Source organism: Argentina anserina, chromosome 2 (genome assembly GCF_933775445.1).
Source record: "Argentina anserina chromosome 2, drPotAnse1.1, whole genome shotgun sequence".
In the NCBI taxonomy this organism is placed as follows: Eukaryota; Viridiplantae; Streptophyta; class Magnoliopsida; order Rosales; family Rosaceae; genus Argentina; species Argentina anserina.
In genome coordinates this window covers 29266795-29280835 of record NC_065873.1, presented here as the reverse complement: position 1 = coordinate 29280835, position 14041 = coordinate 29266795, and the positions used below count along the sequence as shown (strand labels likewise).

At 35.1% G+C, this 14041-nt stretch overlaps 1 protein-coding gene and 1 pseudogene across 2 annotated transcripts; both read right to left on the bottom strand.

Annotated features, from left to right (window-relative positions):
• Nucleotides 1-2361: 2361 nt before the first annotated feature.
• Nucleotides 2362-5937, bottom strand: LOC126784341 (AP-4 complex subunit mu-like; annotated as a pseudogene).
• A 1851-nt stretch (nucleotides 5938-7788) lies between these two features.
• LOC126783250 (transcription factor bHLH110) lies at nucleotides 7789-12016 on the bottom strand. 2 transcript variants are annotated; one of them, XM_050508684.1, is made up of 8 exons: nucleotides 11877-12016; nucleotides 11521-11714; nucleotides 10364-11093; nucleotides 9434-9562; nucleotides 9265-9330; nucleotides 8961-9026; nucleotides 8463-8525; nucleotides 7789-8262 (listed from the first exon to the last, which is right to left on the bottom strand). In XM_050508684.1, the coding sequence occupies exons 2-8, from the start codon at nucleotides 11673-11675 to the stop codon at nucleotides 8083-8085; spliced, it is 1389 nt and encodes a 462-aa protein (XP_050364641.1). In that variant the 5' UTR covers nucleotides 11676-11714; nucleotides 11877-12016; the 3' UTR covers nucleotides 7789-8082. The 2 variants fall into 2 exon arrangements, with proteins under 2 accessions (XP_050364641.1, XP_050364640.1); XM_050508683.1 differs by having other exon boundaries at nucleotides 11521-12016.
• Between the last annotated feature and the right edge of the window lie 2025 nt (nucleotides 12017-14041).

Here is a 14041-nt window from a genome sequence, read left to right as displayed (position 1 = left end):
CGGGGTGGGTGGACTATGTGGTAATTGAGGAGGGGTAGGTGTGGTATTTGAGTGGGGGGAGTGGATAATACAGGGTCTGAGAGTCTGTGTGCAAGTAGCGGCTTCCCTCTTTTTAATGACCTCAGAATAACACGCCGGCGGTCGACGGGATCAGGATGCGTGGATTGGCGCCACGTGTGATGTTTCGCCAGGATGATTTGGAAAATCTGGATAAGGTTCTTCTTCTCTCTCTAAATAATATCACATTTCTGTTTTCTTCCTCTGCCTCTAAATATAAAGTAATTATTCTATATAACCAATTAATCCTATTATTTTCCATGGTGTGTTAAATATACATGTGGATAAAAGAAAAATATTATTTAAATATAAATAATTGAGTAGAAATAAATACAGTAAAAATAAATTAATAATATTAAAATATATTATTTATTGGGTACGTATAATATTTTTTCCTACGGACTTTTTAGATTTGCACTTTGTACTTTTTATTTGTTCCTCTGTCTATTTCGATGTGGATTTTCATTGATGAAATTATTGATGGGGTTCCCTTTGCTAACACTTTGGTAGTTGGAACGTGATTGGAGCACATTGCTAATTTACGTCTTCGTGTTTGCATAACCTCGTTGTACTTGTATTAGTTGAGATAACAACTATATGCGTAGATCGTTAATATATGAGTTTAATATTCAACTTTAAATAGTTTAAAACTAAACATTAGAATGTACCGACCAGGCTGTAGATTATATGATTATAGGTCTTTACCGGATAAGGAATACCTAGTTATCCAAACATAATTAACATTATCGAATACTTGAAGGTTTGAACTTTTGCTCATATGAAAACACAAGGAATGATATAAGGTGATATGTCAAAACAGCTAGCAGAATTGTTTTGACGTGACCTGAAGTGATCTGCTAGCTAGCATTCCACTGGTGTGTTCCATTGTTCGTATGCTTGCATATTGTTCAAACACAGCGGCATGGTTTTCATCAATTGCAATATATATATATATATATATATATATATATATTTAGATCGTGTCCACTTCAATTATACTATAACCAATATCCCATCCCAACACTGGCTTCTGGCTTCAATTATTTAATAACAAAGCTGTAATCATGCTATTAATTAATGAGAGAACAAGCCATTTGAAAGAATCCATTTTAAAATTTGCACGAATTGAAGAATGGATCCAACGTACGTACTTCTTCAAGCTAGCTAGTTAGGTGAGAAAGATATTAAAATGATGAGGAATTACATAAAAAGTACAAAGAATAGGTCTTCTCTACCTGCTTATGAACCATAAACAAAGATGACCAACCAGGAATTACAAATTAAATTGGGGTTCTGGATTCGACCATAAAAAATGTTGCCCGATAGTTACATGATGCTTGTTAATGTTATATTTAAAAGGAGACAAACAAAAATAAATGAATGAAAGGAACCTGTTAATTAATATTAATTTTAGAATCGTTAATTTTATGTGGGGATGGAGGGAATGGACCTTTGCTCCCCTTTTTGTATGTATTCGAGTCATTGATGACGCTTAATTTCTGGAATTATCATGTTCAATAATGCTAGGAAATTTGAAGTAACGTCAAAATAAATTAGTAAGAAGAACATAGAAGAGGAAGATGATATGAAACATAAAGTTATATACAAAGGAGTTCACACAGATGTAAAACAAAATATAAATGACAGTACAAACTTAGCGCAAATATTGCACGCATGAGCTTGTTTAATTCGGATTATCGAGTCTAATAAACATGAAATAAAATCGATATATATATATATATGAGAACGAATGAAGAACTGATATGTAAGTAGTGGTCCATGTTTATACTTTATAGGCCGGATGGTTCAGCTATAATATTGTCCATTTGCTATAGGGTATTTCAAGTACGTGCAGACAAGTTAAATGGAAAACAAAACAGAAAAGAGAATATCAAATCAACATGGTCCTATCACTAGAATCGTCTTCTTCCTATACGTGATTCCCACACGACTAGGAAGATTTCATAAGACTGAACGCACTTGCGTCCGCCCTGATTCATATCAGGGTCCTAACATGCACCATATAGAAAGCCCAATACATATACCCAGCCCACTGTGATAAGACTGATTCCTGCCGTTGATATTAGTGCAAATGAAGCAACAGAACCAACATCCATTGCCAAAGAGACTATACTTGACTTCTTGAAAAGCAAACCATAAATCAAATGTACGTATTTGAGTCGAATATGACTGTACACAGGGCAAAGACAAAGACACAATATTTATTTTTAACTACATCAGTCTTGGTTTACTATATAGACAATGGTCATGGAAGCAAGAAAAAGAACAAAACAAGAACTAAAGTTATAACTGAGCAACATAGGAATTTGACTGATGTATCTCACCCATCTATATGGATTATCGCTCTTCGACGTCTTTGATAATTGCACGTATTTTACCTGAACCAAAGCGAATGGAGAAAAAGCAATTTAACATCAAAGAAAGCGCCTAATTGTAGAAATTTTTTCTATGCTTCATTAGCTTTAGATGACTTAGTTGGTGATGCCCTAAGAGTCATCAATCCAAGGCAAATGAATCTAGAGCTTTCCGATGGAAAATTCTTCTGTGCGCGGCTGTATGCCATGCATACAGCAAATTCTTGCCAAAACTTCACACACTGCCCCTCGTGCATCTCACGTTCCCCTTCTTTTTGCCTTCAAAACATTGATGTATAACATACAACAATATACTGCAGATGAACCCCTTTCCGATCGAATGATTGAAAGGAGGCTACTGATCAAGATGTTTCAAGCTATTATTATAAGCGCAACGCAATTGTGGAATTTAGGTCTTTGCAAGGTTCAGAACCAATTATCTTACCTGAAGCCTTGAAGCATTGTACATGGGAATTGTGAAAGTCAGGTTCACAGGTCCAGCTTCCTTGGTAGTATTATTTACATATAAAATACAGGAGCAACGAAAGTATCATTATCACCAATTATAAATTATAAGTGCATCAAGGAAAATCCGAAAATGTACCTCAACAAACATATATATGTATATTATAGCAGTTTTATGCTGGCCCAAAACAGTAGATTACCATGTAATAATTCCGGTGCAAATGTCAGAATTGCTCGTAGAGCATGTTCAGATCCACCAACGATCTACAACTATATTGTATATGAGTCTCTAAGTTAAGATAACGAAGAAGATTTATACTAAAACTAAAAATGTATGTAAAATATGGCAAGGAGTGAATCCAAGTTATAATTCAGAAGTTTGATTCATATACATAAGTTTCATTGTAATGGATGAGAATCATGAGATAAAGTTTGTAAATCCTTACCTTCTTCAAACCCCGTTCAATTATCCTTTTTGTCTCCGTGAAATCGGTTGTGTTTCCAATTACTCCAGGTTCCAACTCAAAATTAACCCTGACGTTATTCGACAGCCAATGATACGTCCGTAATTAGTAATTAAGCCAAAAATGATATGTCAAAGAGACTAACAGACTCGATCTGTTGAATCACGATGCTAGCTCTTGGTGCCTACCAGATAAGACTACGAAGAAATCTTTATGCCCTTTGCCTAATGACAAAAATATATAAAATACATTCTCCCACTTAATTAGCAGAAAGCTATCTTTATTCATCACAGTATGAACATGTATCAAATCTTTCAAAATCAAAGGAAAACAATATACTTAGTTGTATATGGTGGCACTGGTAGCTGCAGCATGACTTTATCTGCAGCGTAGCATGATTGGAATTCAGCCTGCACTTTTATAGTCACTTCGGCCTAAGATAGTATAACAGGCAGTTAGATGAACTGATGAATTGAAGCAGATGTTACTATTTCTAATATAGGGGTAGAATATAGTCACCTCAAAGTGTCCTGATTCTTCAATTGACACATTAATTCGAAAGGGAGGCTTTAATTCCTGAGTTGTGTGGTAATTCATGATAGAAAATTCACCATCCGCTGAACCCTACGGACATATAAGATCGAAGAGGTATACAGTTTAGCTTCAAGATTAGCAGATAAATAGCCTCCACCCTCCATGCCAGTAGTATTGCATATGTCTAGTTCATGTTCATCAAGTCTGAATCACACTCATCAGTGTTAGGGTTAGTGTTCTGTCAACGTCAAATTATCAAGACGTACAGATTCATGGAAATGAGAATCATCAAGTATAATCGGTCGTGATCCAAACCTTTTATCATAATCTGTTGGAAAAGGCAGCGTCAATATTATCCACCAGTACTATCTTATCGATCGATCTAATTCATACGAGGTCAATAATATCCTGAAAGCAATATAGTATATGGTGTCCGGTATATATTAGAGAAAATTAAAGTTAAACCCAATAAAATATCAGTTATCTCTACTACTATAAAGTCAGCACTCATGTACCACTAAATTACGAACGGACATAAAAATGACATTTGTATATCAACACTAACAAACAAACAAATAAGAATATTATAGTCAAAATTTAAATAAATTAAAAAATATATTATTTCTTCATATAAATAAATAACTTTTTCACATAGATAACTATTTACTTTTTCCACATCCATAAGTTGTGAACCATTTCTACATAGATAACTATCTACTTTTTGCACACCCATAAGATGTGGGTAGTTTAACAAGATGTCTAATACACCAAATAAAGTATAAAATAGAAAATCACATTAGGCCCGATAAAAACACAAATTTGTACGCGCGAGCGCGGAATTCCACACATGTGTAGCACGTGCAAGAAGGCTAGTTTGAATTTAAGCCCACACTCATTTTGTTTCTTTTATTTTACACCCAGAATAATTTATTATTATTAATTCTCATTTTTTATAAGTCTAATCTACCCTTCTAACATATAAAAAGCTATATTAAATAATTTTCCTAATATTAGGTTTTTGCATCCATTTTGAATGTGAATTAAATCAATTGCATCCATAATTATTTCATTGTATTTAATTCTTGTTGCTAACATCAATGTGTTTATATATATTCATCACAAAATTTAGTTTTGCAACTTCTTGTTCTTCTTCTATCAATTCAATTTTGCAAAATTTTACATAGTTCTTATTTTTCAAGTAATAGGAGCTAGTCATATGAAGATTTTATGAGAAATACATATGAAGGTATATAAGGTACTAAAAGATCTTGATTCAGTAAATGTTTCTTATCATGAGATACACATCTCGTTCTTGTTGAATTATCTTTGTTTTCTTCTTCTTGTTAGATATATCATCACATTAATCTTTTATAAGAGGTATTATATAATTTTCTTGACAAGAATCATATATATATACGTACACTATAACATCTAATAAAGAGGTATATTATACTCCCTCTATATAAATGTCTTCCTCAATAAAAGGTAGATTTCTATAGGCGAGAATCATAGATATATATACTAGGAATTCTAAGTGAACCTTATAAATAGATTTTTCTTATTCTTAGATTGTAATAAAGAGATACTTATTAACTAGATTAAACACATAAATTCATACATATCTTAAATTTAGGTTATAAAGACTAGGATATTACAAATTAACAACCTAATAATTTTCAAATTTCACAAACATTTACCTTCAAGATAGAAATCTTAAATCACCAAAATATAATTAAATAGTGGTAATATGTCATTTTTATTAAAACGAAAGACAATCGTGTATCTTATTCAACAATATTTAAGAAAAAAATATAATTAAATGATATGTGAGTTTATTTTAAAAGCATGTACTAGAAATGGGTATAAAACTAAATACCCTATGTATTACCATAAGTTGACCCTCCATCTCTTCCTATACGCAGTGCCTCACTAAGAGCAATTCGAATGATTGGATTGCCTGTCAGATAACTCTTCAATTGAATGGTACCGTTAATTGCAGAAGTAAGTACAGATCCTTGTATGAACAACATAGCAGTCAACATAACTGCATTATGATATTTCTCAAAAAAAAAAAATTAATGTAATAGGAATCATGCAAGAGCACTTGACTTTGAAATTTTCAGGCCAAATTTCTTGAAAATGAAAAACCGTCTGTTGGAAGGGAAAATTCCGGATTGACTTTCACCCACCAATAAGTTTCGGTTAGAACAGAAGTACGTGGATCATGTAAACTCAAGGATTAACCGTCGGAGGTTGGGGGTACCTACAGAAAACTCTCCGACGACGCTCAAGTCAGTCTCTTTCTAATATGAGAAGCGAATACAAATGGAATTGGATATCTTACCTTGCAACTTTTGATGCCTTTTATAGTTGAAACTTGAAACCATGTGGTCTCCATTAACTTGTTTGCGGTTATGACTTCATTTAATACGGCGGTTGTAGTTGCACTTAATACAGCGGTTACAGTCGCACTTAATGTGGCAGTTACGATTGCAATCATTATCTGGCGATTACTTTCCCTCTCATTTATGCCGCATTGAGCATTGAGCTCGCATTTACTTTCACCTTGACTGTCATAATATTCAATAATTTTCCCCTCACCGTCCATGAAATTTTGTTGAATATCACTGTATAGATACATATATACTTTCCTTGTATAGGTGACGTAAAGACATAGTTTCTCCGCTTGCACATCTTTATAGTCATCCTATTTTGGAGGCGAATAAAACAATTGAAGCATTCCAACATATTGAATTCGTTTTTCCTATTAATCTCTTAGAAACAATGTTTACAACTGGTAAATTTAATGAAGGATTTCATCAAAAAGAAGAGAAAGAAAAAAAATGAAGCACAAGTAGTACTCACCGTGGAACTGAATGTGACTCGGTTTCCCAATTACGTTCACAAAAATCTCCTCTCTCTTCCTACTACCACGCCCATCTACTAGAAGTCTGGAACAGATTCTGCGATAGTTGGCATGGCCCCTGTTTAATTGGATTGATGCCGACATGCTAGTTTAACAAGTCAATATCAAACCACATATCCAGATATATTGAATTCCTATCATGATTTAAGTACGATCACCTATTGGAAACCACTTAAAAATTCATAATCGGTCCTTAGAGCCATATACCTTGATGATCCGAAGCGCTTTGTTTCACCAATCACCGCTGGAATCCCGCGGATTATCAAAGCTTCCGGTAGTCTAACGTCTGAGGAGATCGTGAGGATCGGATTTGATATGGGGGAATTGAGTGGGAGGAGAAACCTTGGAGCTGATGCAATTGATGAAGCGACTACTGAGAGCGCAGAATGAGCGAAGAAGAAAGAGTTTCCTTAGCTAACTAGATAAACATTACGGTTCAGCTAGCCGTTGAGACCACTGCAGTATATATAACCAGTATTCAACGAATCATGTCATTAATTAGTAGGAAAGAATGAGCCATTTTTAAATTTGCACGAATAGAAACCAGAAGAATTCCATCACCTTCATCAGTTCATGACTTCATGCTAGTTGGGTGAGAAAATGATATAGATTGTTTAATTATAGAGATGACTTATATCTTCTAGGGTGTGGTGTTATTCACACACCCCACTAATGATTTAAGCTAATAAAAACCAAACGAAAGTAGTAAAGTGCATTAAAAAGGTAATAAAAAATGTATAAGGTGTGTTAATAACAAATTTTCCTTAAAAGTGTACGTATACATATTGAATTGGGGTTTTGGGCTTGCCATAATCTTATGGATCGTCTACCTCATCTATCTTGCCAGTTGCCATGTACATCGTTAGCCAACCGTACTAACTAGCTGTATAGCCTGTATGCATGGGCATGGGCATGGGCATATACGGAGACATATACGATCCATACATCGTGTCTATAATATTAGCTATAACGGATTGAAATCAGATTAAAACTGCATATATAAGAAGATCTACAATCAACAGTACATGCATCGATGAATGGTTAATGGATCAAACTTCCATCCCTGTTCTGACTGCTTAGAGGACAACAAAATTTGCTCCATTGAACTTGAGAGGCCTTATTGAACATAAATGGCATACTTTAGAGCTAGGCGGCCTTGCAGAGGGATATTGGAGCTGATCGATTTCATCAACCCGCGGTTACAATTATAACCTTAAAAGATAAGCGATTAAAAAGAATTCAGAACATGACTAATCCTATTTCAAGTTCCTCCATGACCATAATTAGGGTTTGGCCAGTTAACGCTTCCAGTAACACCAGCAGTGGTGGCGGCGACATCAGTACCTGCGGCGACATACGACATGCACGACAAGGGCACCAGACACAGCCCTCTACTTCTCAGATCACGCTTTCCCTCTGAGCCATTCATCTCTACCACACTCTGAAAATGATCAGCACAATAATTAATGCCATATTAGATCGATTAAACACTTCATTATCACTGAAGCGTATATTTACATGCTTCGGCTATATATATATATATATATCAGCAATCAGTTAGCAAGGGATAGGGTTATGATATATACAGGATTGATTAGACTTATCATGGTCAGATTATCTTATCAATAATTACGTACTCACCCCTTGCAACATTGCTTTAGAGGACTTGTTGCGTGATGATTTCATGTATGGGACGCTTAGTGTCTGCATGCACAAACCAAAACGTGTAAAATCAAAACTATTTAGCTAATTATGTATAAAGCAGTACAAGCTAAAGGAGAAATCAAATCATATTTCGTGATTGAAACGTACTAGACCTATTGATCATCTCCTTTCTAATCATGCATATACATCTTTATGCCAAAAGGGATTAACCTATGGACAGTGGAGGGAAGAACTGTCACGAGTGTACGTGATCAATGAGAATTTGACGACAGGTACTACTGACCAAACCAGATCAAAGGGTACGTACTTGACGTAGGGTATATAGTAGGGTTTCCCTCAGAAAAGCATGATTATTATTAACTAAATTTGATATCTCAAGTAGATCATGGCCATACAATCTAAGTATGATTTATATGCATGCAAGATGTCGATAGTAATCGGTGGGAACTGGGAAGCAAGTGAAAGTAGTAGTACCTCAACCTGGTTTTGAAGGAACTTGATGTATCCAATAGCCTCCATTAGTACGGATGCTGTGTCCGTCTGCAAAAGAAATACAAATTTTCTTGTTAGTTAGTGAAAATATCTAACAGAGTGAATCTTGATGGCTGGCCTTCACGTACGGTTTGATTTCTTGACTATATACGGGGGTGATATTTAGTTTTTCCGAAAGCAAATTATTGTTCGTATCATACAGAAATGCAGATGCTAAGATCCACGTACTGATGTGTATAAGATTTACCCTTATAAATTGAAAAAGTTAAGTAAGCTAGCTAGCTACCTTGCCAAAGGGTGCAACCAATTGCTGAAGAGTTGCAATTCTGTCGCCTAGTTTCTCCTTCCTAACCTGAAATACAAAACAACAGGGAAGAGATTGATGAGTTTAAAGTCTTAGTGATCGAATACGTATATGACCTGTTCGTCAGAAAAAATAATAAATCAATTGCTACCTTAAGGGGTGGGCAGGGAGTGCGTGACTCTAACCGCGATTTCTTAGATGCAGCTGCTTGTGTTGCCGTTGGCTCTATCAAACTGCCGGGTCGCTTTACTTCTGCGGTTTCATACTCAAAAGGAGATATCTTTACAGAGAAACAGATTGAACATGATCAGTTCTATCTTTCGATTACAGAAATCAGCTGTCTTTGAAAGCAAGAAAGAAAAGAGATCGGAAAGAAAAGTGTTCTCTGAACAATTACAGGGTTATAAGTTATAACAACACACATTGCATGTATAAAGTTTGAAGCTATAGTCCCAATGTTGCAAAAAGGGAAGGCTATATATATATATATATATATATTCTTTTGGAGCCACATTACTAAGTGATCAAATAAAGGGGTTTTATTGAATAATGTTTTCATTTTCTCCATCTACGTATACCCTCAGATATTAGTCATATTACTTAGAAGGTCAATTATGTTAATGTTAATAAATGTGTTTAGTAAATTGACCCGAGTTTAGTAAATTGTTACAGTACGTTTTTTTTTCAGTAGATGCATGTGTAGACTGCCTAGCTAGCAAGCTTAATTAACATACATAACCTCTCCGTTTTAAGTTTAATATATTTAGATGAATGAATTAAGCCACGTACTTTAGCTAACAAACATAGCTAGCCAGCACTAGCAATAGTACAGTATATGCCTTGAAAACATAAAGTTAAACTAATAGCACTCGCATATACTATTGCAGGCTCCCATTTCAAAAAAAAAAAAACTATTGCAGGCTTGCATAATCAGCAAGAACAAAATATTATTTTAATTCATAACATAATGCTGATATCTCCATTTGGCTAGGGTAACAGTTGTTGATGCTCACTTCCTCTGGACATGAGGAAGAGAAGAAGAAGCTAGCTAGCTAGCTGGAGAAGGAGATATGATACTCACCTTACTATTGGTACCGCAAGATAGCAGACTATGATGATGATCTGCTCTTGACTGGTGCATCTGTTGAAGACCAAAGAAATTAGGCCGAACTTCCTTGTTGTATATGCCAAGGGCTTCATGTGAATTAGAAGGTTCATGAGTACTAAATCTCGAAGAAGCTAAAAGATCCATAGCCTGCAAGTTCATGTCTAAGGAGCTGCAGCTTGAGATTGTTGACGACGGCGATGCCTGTTGGTTTAAGTTGGAAATATTTATACTTGGATAAATTTGGCTGAAGTATTGCCCTCCTGTTCTCCCAGGCATCAAGTGGGTATAGTTCTGGACATGGTTGTTATTTGAGCTGTAAAATTGATGATGAAGATGATCCCCAGCTAATGAATGATTAATTCCCGAAGAGGACAAGGTCTTGAGCAAGAGTTTTTCACTGAGATCATTCATCAACATTTCTTTCTGCTCATTCTTTATAAGGCTGAGGCTTGTAGGAGTAGAAAACTGGTAGTCATCATCGTCAAGGTTAATACTAGTGGTAGAGGGGCTGGTCAGCATTTGTGTAAATTTTGGAAAGGTTGAGTCCGATGAAGATGATGAAAGCTCTTCCTTAACACTACTACTGCTTCCAGCTCTATTCAAATTACTATTACTAGGAGGCCAGCCGTGAATACCCAAATCAGGTACCATATTAATAGAGCTACTACTACTACCGTTGAAGCTTGAATTTAATGGGTTGCTCCTGCACAAACAATCAATTAGGAAAATTAGATTACTTAATTTCCATTTGATATATGGTATAACTATCCCATCATCAATTTTTCCATGATATTGTTGAAGCATGGTTTTATGAATCCATACCCTTGAACCTAATTATCACAAACATTACAGAAATACCATATTCTGAGAAGCAACAAGGATAATAGTAAATTCAAAATGATAATAGTACGTCGTTCATAAATTGGATAATAGGGGAATAGAAGATTAATTTAAAAAAAGAATTAATTAAATTAACTTGCATTTATTTTGATACAAGCATAACTATACTTTCAGAAAGAATTCTCTCAAAAAAAAAACTTTCAGAAAGAATTTCCACTGTTGAATGCTCAAACAAACAATTACAATAATGAGAGAGAGAGAGAGAGAGAGAGAGAGAGAGAGAGATTTACAAATCAGTGTTGGTGGTATTAGTAGGAGGCTGGGTCCAAGCATGCTTGATTCGAACTCCATAGTAAGATGGGGCAGTAGCTAAAGAAGAGGAAGAAGAAGACCCGAGACGACTAAGATTCTCTTGGAGCTGGTGATGGAGATTTGCAGACTCCATATGCGCAAAGATAATTTTCTGTTTTTTGTTTTTGAAAGGCTTGAAAATCCCAAGATCAAAGAAAGATTAATTAGGGTAATCAAACTATAAAAGCTAGCTTTAATATGCTCATGGAATTGAAATCTCTCTCACTCAAATCAAAGATGGATGGAAAACCAAGTACTCAGGTGACAGCCGCATACATATACATATATACCTTACCTTGCTGCTTTTAGCTAGTCACTTTTCCTGAGTTTTCCCTTTACTCTCTTTCAAGTTCGCATCGATCTTATTAATTAAAGCAGAAACCTTGAAAAGAAAGAAAGATGCAGACTTTCAGAGAGAGAGAGAGAGAGAGAGAGAGAGAGAGCGTGAGCTACTTGTTCTTATTCATTTCCATACGGTCCAATATATATAAGGAACATACATCTCTCTATTTCGATCAGATCGACTTTAATTGTTAATCTTTTCAGCTCTTGTTTCTCTCTCTTATGATAATATGATATGCACACTCTCTGGTATATGTAGCTAGCTAGCAAGTAACTAAAGCAAGCTGCAATTAGAGGAAGATGATTATATACTTGAATATATATTCATTCCACTATGTCATGATTAAGTGAGGCTCTGCCTTCGATCCCAAGGCTGTCAACAAACGCCTCACAAGACAAATGATAATCACCACGCTCTCTTTCTCATTTTATTTCCCTCTCTCTCTCTCTCTCTCTCTGAAACCCCACATGTCGAGAGAGTTATATATCGATCTCCCATTTGGGGTGGTCGGTAAGTATATATCTACACGATGCCAAATAGAAGCTATATGTCGATCGATCTGCAGTAATGATCGAAGTTATTCATTTATTTACGTTTTCTTTTTATGAGGAGATCAAATGGAGAGATCTGGGTAGTCCCAACCATCCTCCAATATATTCAGAAGAACCAGACATAAGATTGTGAGAAGAAATATCATATATTTAGAAGAACCAGACATACGATCGTGAGAAGAAATATCACAAAATTACAAAATATATGTTCAAACTTCAAAATGGAAATGCTATAATAGTAAGAGTTTTGTAACAATAGACTAATATCGGATTACTGAGATACTACAGCTCTTTTCATGGTAAAATTACAGTTTTTGTAATGCGACTTAGGACAATTAGGAGGTGCGAGGATTCAATATTGTTCATTCAGCCATACATGCATGCATGCGTGCATATACCAGGAGAACATTTTGATTATGGCATAACTATCTTACCTATCGTTGCATGTTGCTGTTGATTAATTGGTGAACATCACTTCCATTAGAAAAAAGCGCAAGTCTTACTCACACGGCCATGGTAATCTTCAAGAGGCCAATTGAGGACAAAAGAGGACGATGATTGCACCCTCCTCCTCTTTTTGGTGTTTAAGATGCGCACGTACACTCACAACTAAAGTCACCAGTTTTGCATTTGATTCGATCCCATCCTAGAACTCGTTCTATCAGAAGTTATTAACTAGCAAGCTACCACCTTGACCAATGACCATGCTTCACACACAGAGTTGGCTTCATATATATATGTGCATCTGAATTCTGAAATCATAACTTAATTTTTAGTAGTTATAATGAATTTCTATTCATATAACCTTGATGAGATTAGGGTTTCCCAACCTTGCATGATAATTCATATATAATAGATCAGTAATATAATTGGTTCCCATAGCTTATTGCGGCATATATATGTCTATAACTAAGATTAATAGACTTCCATTTATATGTATGATGAAGCTAACTAGATATATATAGCTAGTTTCAATAATATGTTCAACGACTGCACAGTTGTTTCTTATCTTGGTCAACCTACATGACTGGTCTGGTGATTGATCTGTGTGATCTGGTCGACTTTTAATGAGCTTTTGATCCGATGGATCGATGCTCGATCTTTAATTTTTTTAAAGCCACCTTTTTTGTATGCATGGAAGCTGAGTAGGTTAAACCATAACAAATGAACATCACATCGATCATTTCTAAATCAAATATATACTCGATCGATTCTGATATAACAATCTATAGCTAGGTCAAAGATGTACGTTGTGATTCCAAACAAGCTAAGTTAATTAAGGGGGTGATAGAAAGATCTATGATGAACAAATCAAAGAGATCCATAGATATCGATGCAGTATTATATATGTACTTAATGAAGACCTAATCCAGAAAAAAGACGTTGAGTGAATCGGTTTTAAACTCTTTTTTGCCCTAGATCCTGTTGAAGCAAACGTGAGATTAGACTTGATAATTTTCAAAATAGTTCTTAATTATATGTCAACAGAAGATAAAAGATATCTCATCTACTTGTCCAATCATATAAGTAGTGGCAAACAAACCTCCAATCCAGTAACCCTCTTGC

Bases quoted from the DNA above. Each gene is read 5' to 3' on its own strand.
- LOC126783250 (XM_050508683.1), bottom strand. From the start codon at position 11,675: ATGGAGTCTGCAAATCTCCATCACCAGCTCCAAGAGAATCTTAGTCGT. The intron at 8,526-8,960 runs GTACTACTACTT...TTGTGCATGCAG, and splicing joins TCCTTCAAAACCAGGTTGAG to ACACTAAGCGTCCCATACAT. The intron at 8,263-8,462 runs GTGAGTACGTAA...GATCATTTTCAG, and splicing joins CTAAAGCAATGTTGCAAGGG to AGTGTGGTAGAGATGAATGG.